Source organism: Neofelis nebulosa, chromosome 11 (assembly GCF_028018385.1).
Source record: "Neofelis nebulosa isolate mNeoNeb1 chromosome 11, mNeoNeb1.pri, whole genome shotgun sequence".
NCBI classification, from domain to species: domain Eukaryota; kingdom Metazoa; phylum Chordata; class Mammalia; order Carnivora; family Felidae; genus Neofelis; species Neofelis nebulosa.
Window position 1 is genome coordinate 21,251,400 of NC_080792.1, and position 11,298 is coordinate 21,262,697.

An 11,298-nucleotide genomic window follows, 5' to 3' on the forward strand; every position below is an offset into this window, starting at 1 on the left:
GTCCATTTTTCAAACAAAATATTACAATACATAAAGAAACAGGAGTGTGATCTAGTCAGGAGGAAAAAGCAGTCGATAGAAATTGACTTTGAGTTGGATTTAGCAGACTTCAAAGCTGCTACCATGGACATGTTCAAAGAATTAAAGAAATCCATTTTAAGGAATTAAAGTAAAATATGATAGACTGCCAAGAAAGGAGAATCTCATAAGGAAACAGAATCAAACACACAAATAAAGCGAATAGCAAATCTAGAGTTAAAATTACAGTAATCAAAACAAATAGAATCACTAGATGGGCAACAGTGGTTTGGATAGCTGAATCAAGAGAACTTGAAGGCAACTCAATAGAAATTATCCAATCTTGGGGTGCCTGGCTGCAAGTTTGAGCCCCACATTGGGTATAGAAATTACTGCAAAAAATAAAAATCTTAAAAAAAAAAAAAAAAGAAATCCAATCTGAAAAAGGAGAGAAAAAAGACTGAAGAAAAAATGAACAGAATTGCACATATCTGTAGGACACTATCAAGCATATCAACATATTCACAATGAGAATCACAGAGGAGATGAGAGGGGAAAAAGGGCAAGAAAGAGTTTTTGAAGAAATAAGAGCCTAAAATTCTGCAAATTTCATTAAAAAATTAATCTACAGAATCAAGAAGCTCAATAAATCCCAAGTAAGAAAAACACAAAGATTCCATACTTTTAGACACATCATGGTCAAACTGCTGAAAAACAAAGAGACAAATGACCCATCACATGAAGGAGAATAACAATACAATTGTTGTTATAGTGCAGTACAGCTCAGCTCCAAATTCACCCTTCAGTACCTGCTCTGATAATGCTTAGACTCTTTAAAATTTTCTACATTGAATATGATACTAAGTTTTGTCATTAAAGAACACCAGAAGACCACTAAAGGAGAAAGGCAGCTTCTCTTCCTGGATGTATTGCCATTTAATTTTTCTTGCTTCCATTCATTACATGGTTTGTTGGTAGTACATGTGGGCACATCTAACAGTGCTTGCCATATCACACACATGTGGAATGCCCAGTCCCTAAGCAACCTCGAGCCCAAGTCTGAGCTTAGTGACTATGTACCATGGCACTACCAACTCAAACTCAAACACCATACCTACCAGGAAGTGCCCCAACTCATTCTGCACACTCACCTAACTGCCTTGACTTAGGTGGGTGCTTCCTCCAGCTCTTCCTATGCAGGCACCATCCCTTCCACCTTTGCCCTAGCAGAATACAGATTTCTTCAGCACAAGTAGCCACTAGCCTCAGCTTGCCTGCATCCTAAAAGGTTGGTAACAGAAGCCCTCCCAACATGAACACTGCATACTCCAACTCATGCACTGCCTCATCAGTAAGCAAGCTCCCACCATCCCAACTCCTTCTGTGTGCCCACCAGCTATCCACAGATCAGAGGATGGTTTTCTCCTCACCCAGTAACTATGGACCAGCTCTGGGCCAGGGAATTCAAAGGATTTCTCTGCCATCCAATGTTCTGCAACCACACCTTCTCCTTGAGGGGTAGGGGGACTCTCCTTTCCAAGTTTGTCCTTCCCTGAGTACTTTTCCTCAGTCCTTGGGTACCTCTTAAAGGACAGTGCAGAGCCTGCTTGGGATTCTCTCCCTCCCTCTCTCTCTGCCCCTCCCCGATGTGTGCACTCTCTCTCTCTCCTTCTTACAATAAATAAACATTACAAAACAAACAAAAGAAGAGTTCTCTTTATACCTTTAGAGTCACTCCCCATCATAGTTTAATAATTTTGTGAACATTCTCTATGCAAATTTTTGTGTGGTTTTTCTCTCTTGATTGGAAGGAGACTGATAACACTATTAATAGAAAACTCTTTTCTCACCATAAATAATGGAAACCAGAAGACAAGAGAATAGTATATTCACAGTATGGAAGGAAAAACTGTCAAGAATTATATATCCGGACAAATTGTCATTCAAAAATGCTGCGTTGGTAGAGTCTTCCATACATTTTAGTTACGGAGAATGGTTTGATAGTGTTGCTCAAATCTTCATTTCAAACATAAATGGTGCATTTTCCAGGACAGACCATATGCTAGGCAATAAAATTAGACTCAATAAATCTGAACAGACTGAAAATACTCAAAATATGTTCTCTGATCAATATGAAATTAAAGTAGAAATCAACAACAGAATGAAATTTGGGAAACCATCAAATACTTGGAAATTAAACAAATTTCTAAACAAGATTGGGGTCAAAGAAGAAATCACAAGGATATTAGAAGTAATTTTGACCTTAATGAAAAGGAAATACAACAAAAATTATGGAATGAAGCTAAAGCACTACTAAAAGGAAATGTATAATTTTAAACTTGAATTATTAGAAAATAAAGCTGTATAAAATAAATAATGTAAGCTTCCATCTTAAGAAACCAGAGGGGAAAAGGCAAATTAAACTTAAAGCAAGAAAAAAGAAGGCAATAACAAAGACAGGGCAAAAATACATGAAATAGAAAGTAGAAAAACAACACAGAAATCAATGATACCAAAAGTTGAATCTTAGAAAAGACAAATAAAACCTGAATAAGGCCTCACTCAGATAAACCTTTGCTAGAATTATAAAGAAAAAAAGAGAATACATGAATTACCAAAATCAGGAATGAAAGAGGAGACATCACTATAGATCCTACAAAAATTAGAAGGATAATAAAAGAATACTGACAACTTCATGCCAACAAATTAGACAACTTGGATGAAATGGATACATTCCTATAAGATTAAAAATTACTAAAACTGACTCAAAATAAATACAAAATTTGAATAAATTTAAAACAAATACGCAAATCAAATTCCTATTTTAAAATCTTCCCACAAACAAAAGCTCAGGATCATGTATAGCCAAAAGAATTTCAAAAAAGAACAAAGCTGGAGAACTTACACTACTTAATTTCAAAACTTACAACAAAGTATCAGGGTAGCACTGGTAGAAGGATAACCATATATTGGGGCGCCTGGGTGGCGCAGTCGGTTAAGCGTCCGACTTCAGCCAGGTCACGATCTCGCGGTCCATGAGTTCGAGCCCCGCGTCAGGCTCTGGGCTGATGGCTCGGAGCCTGGAGCCTGTTTCCGATTCTGTGTCTCCCTCTCTCTCTCTGCACCTCCCCCGTTCATGCTCTGTCTCTCTCTGTCCCAAAAATAAATAAAAAAAAAAAAAAAAAAAAAAAAAAAAAAACGTTGAGAAAAAAAGAAGGATAACCACATAAATCAATGGACTAAGCATATAAAGAAAGAAACACTTCTGTTGTCAGTTAGTTTTTAACAAAGGTGCCATGACAATTCAAGAGAGAAAGAGGAGTCTATTTTTTTTTTTTTCAACGTTTTTTATTTATTTTTGGGACAGAGAGAGACAGAGCATGAACGGGGGAGGGGCAGAGAGAGGGAGACACAGAATCGGAAACAGGCTCCAGGCTCCGAGCCATCAGCCCAGAGCCTCACGCGGGGCTCGAACTCACGGACCGCGAGATCGTGACCTGGCTGAAGTCGGACGCTTAACCGACTGCGCCACCCAGGCGCCCCAAGAGGAGTCTATTTAACAAATTCTGTTGGAACAACTGGATATCCATATACAAAAGAATGAACTAAGATTCTTACACCATACATAAATATTTACTCAAAGTGGATCTAAGTGTAAAGCTTAAAACTATAAATTTTTTTTTAATTTTTTGAAATGTTCATTTGAGAAAGACAGAGAGAGAGAGAGAGAGGGAAGGAGGGAGGGGCAGAGAGAATTCCAAGCAGGCTCCCAGCTGTCACCACAGAACCCAACGTGGAGCTCAAACTCACAAACTGTGAGATCATGACCTGTGCCAAAACCAAGAGTCAGACGTTTAACTGACTGAGCCACCCAGGTGCCCTTTTTTCTTTTTTTTTAAAGTTTATTTATTTATTTTGAGAGAGAGCACAAGCAGGGGAGTGGCAAAGAAAGAGGGAGTGAGAGAGAATCCCAAGCAGGCTCTGAATTTCATGCTGAGCCTGACGCAGGGCTCAGTTTCACAACTGTGAGATCATGACCTGAGCTGAAATCAAGAGTTAGACACTCAACCGACTGAGCCACCCAGGTGCCCCTAAAACTATACATTTCTTTTTTCTTTTTTAATGTTTTTAAATGTTTACTTATTCTGAGAGAGAGAGCATGCACGAGCAGGCAGAGAGAAAGGAAGAGAGAAAACCAAGCAGGTTCTGCACTGTCAGCACAGAGCCTGAGGCGGGCTCAATCTCACAAACCATGAGTTCATGACCTGACCCAAAATCAAGAGTCGGATGCTTAATAGACTGAGCCACCTAGGCACCCCAAAACTATACATTTCTAAAAGAAAACACAGGAGGAAATATCTGTGACTTTTGGGTGAGGCAAAGAATTTTTACATAGACCACCAAAAGCATTATCCATAAAAGAAAAAAAAAAAAAAACCCAAAACACAATGAAATACTACTACAAGGCCACAAGAATGACTATAGTAAAATACACCAACTTATATTAACACGCAAAAAGCTATAATTTGTATATCATTATATATACATAATCATTATATCATTATACATACATTCTGCTCAAGAAAGTGTACCTAAAATAATGGAATAGATACCCTATAACAAAGAGAAGATATATCTTATCCAACCTAAAAGTATACCAAAGCAACTAGTATAAATAAATGAATGATGAAGTAAACGTCCTAAAAAATTAGACTTTTGATTTAAATTGAAAAAATTACTTTTTTCTCTTATTTTAGTTTGTAAAACTCTGAATTCTTATAATGATTATGCATGTGAATACTTTTATAATTTACTATAATTTAAAATAATTATTTTTTAATGTTAAAACTATGGCACTATGCCATATACCATTTCTGTATGAAAATTATAAATGCTAGATAAATACCTGGAGATGTTTCCTCTACTTTTTGGAAAAAATATTAGTATTGGAAACATTAAAGAAATTAAACAGAAAGAAAAAAATAAAAGAAACTGACAATACTAAGTGTGAAGAGAATATGAAAGCCTAGAACCTTCATGCATTCTTGGTAAGAATACAAATGTTTATACTCACTTCAGAAAACTGTTTGGCAGTTTCCTAAAAGTTCAACTTAACATACAACCCAGCAGTTCCACTCTCTGTAATCTACCCAAGATAAACAAAAACATATATCTGCCCAATGAATTGCATGCAAATGTTCATAGCATCATTTTTCATAATAGCCAAAAAATGGAAACGACCTAAATGCCCATAAAGAAGTTATCTTGAATCATGTAACACATTATCATAGTTTTGTTTTCTCTGTACTTGGGGAACACTGTTAACTGCAGCTTTATTTTTATTATCTATTAAAAAACAACAAACAACAAAGTCGTTCTGTGAAAATTCCTGATATAATGAAGGTATTTAATAGCTTCCTGTGAAGCTATTAACTCCCTGTGAAGACTCTCCATCTTTGGGCCATATTGCTAATTCAAAGTTTTTGTTTTTGTTTTTTTAAGAGTTCAATCTGCCAATTAAATTATTAGAAAAATATCCCAAACCTGTCCCTAACTTCTGAATTACATGCGATGGAATAGGGCACTGACGACTCTCACGGCTACAGTGATTCTCAGGTGAATACCGACGGATTATTAATCTTATTGTATGTGGCTTCCTTCCATCTTGGCATACTCTAAAAGTAAAGAGAAAGTGGAAACAAGGAATCAGAAAAGTATTACTTAAAGTTTTTTTTTTTTTTTTAACCTAAGGGTATCACCGTAACAATTATAAACATAGTTGATAACTAGGCAGGAAGCAATACAAGTGTCTGAATAGTCACCAAGTCTATGCACCAAAGCTCTGAAATCTTAAATGTTAAGGCTCTCAGGCCTCACTCAGAATTGAGGGCAATCAGAAAAGAACAGAAATAAGATACAATTACATAATTATAACAAGCCATTTTTATAATTCAAATCCAAACATAACCAAAAGCAATATATTAAAATCAGCAGGAAATTTAAGAAACTAAGAGAATCATTCACTGACAGAGGCAAATACATGAAAAATGACAGATTTTTTACACAGGAAAAAAGGATTACAAAAAGAAAAAAATTTTAATGAGATAATTTTGTCAAAAAGCACTCCCTGAAAAGATCCAAGGAGACAGTAATACCACCATTATATGGCAAATTAGAGTAATAACTTGAAAGACCAATTATATGCCACATTTAAGAAAATAAGTACACGTACATGCATCTTAAAAAGTGTTTCATTCAAATGGTCTTGGTTTTAGTGTTGAAAAGTTTTAATGAGATACAAAATTCACTTAAACAGAAAATCTAATTACTAGAATAAATGTCATTAAAAAATAATATTTTCCTTTTTATATGTATGGTAATGTATTAAAAATCACAAACACAAAATACAAATATTGTACATTGTTAAACATACTCAAATTGAATTCTGAACTAGAAAATTTGGATTTTTGTAAAAAATAATTCTTTCTCTTATTTTTCTTTCGCAAGACTTGATTGTTGCCTTACTAAAATAATAAGATATCTTAAATGGTTCCTGTAAACACATTACTAGTTTAAATACCTTCCAGTTAAGTGTCTTCTACTAAGTCATTATTCAAAGAGTCTGACTCGGTTCCTATAACTAATTAAGACATATTAAGAAAAGGTCATATTCTAAGCAAGCTTAAACTAGTGCCCAGAGGATGGGTTAAAAATTATGTGATTTTAGAGGCATCTGGGTGGTTGAGTTGGTTGAGTATCTGACTTTGGCTCAGGTCATGATCCCACGGTTAGTGAGTTCAAGTCCCAAGTCGGGATGTGTGCTGACAGCTCGGCGCCTGGAGCGTGCTTTGGATTCTGTGTCTCCCTCACTCTCTGCCCCTTCCCCACTTGCATGTGCTCGAGCTTGCTCTCTCTCTCTCTCTCTCAAAAATAAACATTAAAAAAAGTTATAAAAAAATTCTATGATTTTACACCTCTTACATAGCTATACCATTAGTTATCATATACTCTTCTAGAAAAAAAACACATTCACACAAACACAATTATTTTTTTGCTCGTCACATAGATGGTATTATATCTCAGTCACTGAAATAAGGGGCCATGGTGTAGAGGGAGTGGCAAGCAGAGATAAGGAGAAACGGTTCACAGTTTCTCAGTAATTCACAGTGATTTTTTTTTTAGGTTTATGTTATTTTGAAAGAGACAGGGAGAAAACATGGGGGGGCGGGGCAGGGAGAGAGAGAGAGAATCCCAAGCAGGCTTTGCACTCCACACTGAACCCAATGCAGGGCTCAATCTCACAACGGTAAGATCATAACCAGAGTCAAAATCAAAAGTAAGACATTTAATCGGCTGAGCCACCCATAGGTGGTAATTACAGGTTTAAAGCATCTAGTCTCATTTCTGGGCTGATTCTTCTGGGCTGTAAAATTTCTGTGGCTTCTCTACCTGTAGAACTCTTGCCAATGGCCCGGCATTTCACAGCAGTCCTCCGTTTAGCTGGAGCAAAGTGGATGACCCAGTTTCAGCAGCATACTCACAGGCCCAGCCTGAGTTATATCACCGGAGCTGGGTCATTCAGCCAGCCACAGCCCAGGCAGCAAACCATGCGCTCTGGCTCTGCTCAAGACATGAGAACCACACAGCAGGTGACAGCAAAGCTGTAGGAAATCTTCCCTCATCAGTTTACTGACACTTACAGTCATCTAAAACCTTTCTCTCTAGTCATAGTTACAGTCATTACAGAAGCACAGATACCCAAAAGTGCTAGACCCCTAACACCTTACTTTGAGAAATCAAAGAAATGGGAGGCAAAGAGATCATACTCTTGTATGGAATACTGAGAAATAGATATATGATAGGAAAGGAGCATCAGAAACTAAACATCTTGTTCCATTTATGCTATGCTATTCGTACACTCCTAATCCCCCAGCTGACACTTTCATGTCCTTCCAGACCAGTGCCCCACACACACCGCCCTCACTCTCCCTGCTCACGCACAGCCCCCCTTAGCTATTCCTTTGTCTGACTCCATTTTCTTTCACACAGTCTCAGGCAAAGGAGATAGAAGCGTTCTTCTACTCTCTCCATCACTGTTCGTCTGAATAATTTCCTAACCTCAATCATCACAAATTTGTAGGTGTAGAGATTCTAGATATCCATAAAACCCTCTTAGATAACCATGAGCAGCTTAAGATCCAAAGGATAATCACAATGTTACTAAAATTAAAACTAATGTAAACGGATTAAATTTAGTTGAGAGTATATGTCCCTATATTTGCAACAGTTTATAATGTAGAGAAATTCAATGATAAATGATCACTCTTTATACTGTTCGGTCTCTAGTTACTCTATAAATTCTAAGAACATCAAGTATACTTTCTATATACTTTACACAGAATATATAGGATGATATGGCAAAATGGAAAATCACCTGTTCAAAAGACTGGCAAGTAGTTCTTCAATCTTATTTTTAGCTTCAACTTCCGATGAACATTTTTTAAATGAATCCTCTTCACTAAAGGACTACCAAAGAAGCACAAATAGGGATTATTATAAACCCAAATAAGCAAGTCCAGTTATGAGCATGGATGCCAAATATTCAGTACATTCTTTACTAATTTACCTCTGGTGCTCAGTTTGAGCCATTTAGTTCGCTTCTGTATGAGCTCTTTTTATCTGCAAGCTACTGTACTCCACTAGAAAGCTCACTGGAAGTCAAGAAAATTATAAAGCTCTACTACCTGGGGCGCCTGGGAGGCTCACTTGGTTAAGCGTCCGACTCTTGATTTCGACGCATGTCATGATCTCACGGTTCATGAATTTGAGCCGATTTGGGCTCTGCACTGACAGCACAGAGCCTGCTCGGAATTCTCCATCTCCCCTCCCCTGCTCATGCGTGTGTACGTGTGTGTGCGCACGCATACATGCTCTCTCTCCCTCTCTCTCATGATAAACAACCACAAAAAGCTCTAGTACCAACTCCAACCTTTATTCTATGATTATGATTACAGTAAAGCTCTTAATCTCCTACCACTTGAATTTGAGTTTAACCTTGGACATGTTACTTAACCTTTCTAAAGTACATTATCCTTATCAATTTTTTTGTAATGTTTATTTTTGAGAGATAATTGTAATTATTTAGTAATAATTTACTGAGTAATTATTTTTCAGAGAGAGACAGTGCAAGCGGGGAAAGGGCAGAGAAGGAAGGAGACACAAATCCAAAGCAGGCTCCAGGCTCTGAGCTGCCAGCACAGAGTCCGACTCAGGGCTCGAACTCGCTAACCGTGAGATCACGACCTGGGCCGAAGTTGAACACCTAACTGACTGAGCTACCCAGGCGCCCCCAGTATCCTCATCTTAAAAAAAGAATGAGATGGGGCGCCTGGGTGGCTCAGTCAGTTAAGCGGCCGACTTCAGCTCAGGTCATGATCTCGTGGTCCGTGAGTTTGAGCCCTGCGTCGAGCTCTGTGCTGACAGCTCAGAGCCTGGAGCTTGTTTCAGATTCTGTGTCTCCCTCTCTCTGACCCTCCCCCGTTCATGCTCTGTCTCTCTCTGTCTCAAAAATAAATAAACGTTAAAAAAAAATAAAAAAATAAAAAAAAGAATGAGAGAGAGGGAAAAGGTATGAACAAATAATAGTACTACCTACCTCAAAGCTTTGGGGTAAAGATTAAATGGGCTAAGGTATGTAAAGCACTTAGTAAAGTGCCTGTCACATAGGAAAAAAAATCAATCAATGTTAACTGGGTGATTATACCTGTCTCTATATTTCTTAAATCATTAGACTACTCAGAAAACAAGATTTCTTAAAAATTGAAATATTTTAGCTAATGTATACAATAAAGTCTGTTAAAAATTAAGTGGCATTTAATCAAGGTAGCTAACTTGAGGCTGAAATACTAATTCTTAGATTCAATTTAAAAATATTTACTAATCTAATAAATTAGCCTTCTCATAGGAAAGTGATCATGTACTCAACCTAGTAAGCAAATTAGAATAGTAAGAACATAGTACTAAAACCAGAAATCTTTATCTCAAATAATGTGCCAACAATTACAATAAATATCATTATCACATACCTGAGGTGGTCCTGAGGGTGTCACAGGAGAGTTATCCTCTCCAAAACTGAGCTTCTGAATACGCTGTGCAACTGAAATTCCTAATTCCTTTTCTAGTATTTTGGATGAAAAGGTTTGGAGATCATGCACACTTCTGATACCCAGAGCTTCAAGACGTTTGGTAGTTTTATAGCCAATACCTAGGCAAAAAAGAAATACAGTGTTATAGTAGCTTTTCTCCTTAAAATAAAGCTAATTCAAGTATATATAATACACATTTTTCAATACCATCAAACACATCTTTCAATACCATAATGAATATTGTGCTAGGATTAAATTTTATTGAAAACTAGGCTGTCCTTCTTTTATTCAGGGTCTCTTAAATGAACCACTTCCAAAACCTAACAACCCTAGTACAACATAATGAATATGGAGATAACCAAGAAATGCTGTCTTGATAAAATGAAGTATTTACCACCTGTTATATAACATTTTGGAAGTATTCAAGAGTCATGGTTATTATTTATGCAAAGAAAGACTGTCACTAAATAAAATTAATTAGCATGTGCTTACTAGCTAATCTGACTCCTGCATATATCACACATTTATCCACAAGTCGTATCTGCCAATATTTACTTGCCCAAATACAAGAGCCATAAAGCAAATAAATAAAAAAATCTACTCATTGGCAAAACTCCTAGCAAAAGTTGTTGCACTAACACTCAGTCATAGTTTATCACCTTACCTGAGATGCTCAGGTAATTTAATGCCCCTTTATTTCTCTTTTTTAAAATATTTATTTATTTATTGGGGGTGGGGGGGGAAGGACAGCATGCCAGAGAGAGTGTAAGTGGGGGAAGGGCAGAGACAGGAGAGAGGGAGAGAGCTGTCCGCTGGAAGTCCAAAGTAGGGTCTATCCCACAAACTGTGAGATCATGACCTGAGCTGAAATTCAGATGCTTAACCGACTTAGCCATCCAAGCACCCCTCTCTCAATTAAAAAAAAGAAAAAATTAATTCTACAGTCTTCTGATTTCCCTGCACAGTAAAAGAAGTAAATCAAAGCCAACTGGTATGGAGGGGAAATTATTAAAGTGGAGTAACAGGAGGGCGCCTGGGTGGCGCAGTCGGTTAAGCGTCCGACTTCAGCTCAGGTCACGATCTCGCGGTCTGTGAGTTCGAGCCCCGCGTCGGGCTCTGGGCTGATGGCTCGGAG

At 37.3% G+C, this 11,298-nt stretch overlaps 1 protein-coding gene across 5 annotated transcripts in view; it reads right to left on the reverse strand.

Moving 5' to 3' along the window:
• Positions 1-11,298, reverse strand: part of POLI (DNA polymerase iota) — a 47,473-nt gene that overhangs the window by 22,898 nt on the left and 13,277 nt on the right. For all 5 annotated transcript variants that reach the window (XM_058692045.1, XM_058692042.1, XM_058692041.1 and 2 more), the window contains 3 exons: positions 10,104-10,282; positions 8,453-8,544; positions 5,563-5,693 (listed from right to left, as the gene is read on the reverse strand). In XM_058692045.1, coding sequence (XP_058548028.1) covers positions 5,563-5,693; positions 8,453-8,544; positions 10,104-10,282 — 402 coding nt within the window. The remainder of the gene's footprint in view (positions 1-5,562; positions 5,694-8,452; positions 8,545-10,103; positions 10,283-11,298) is intronic.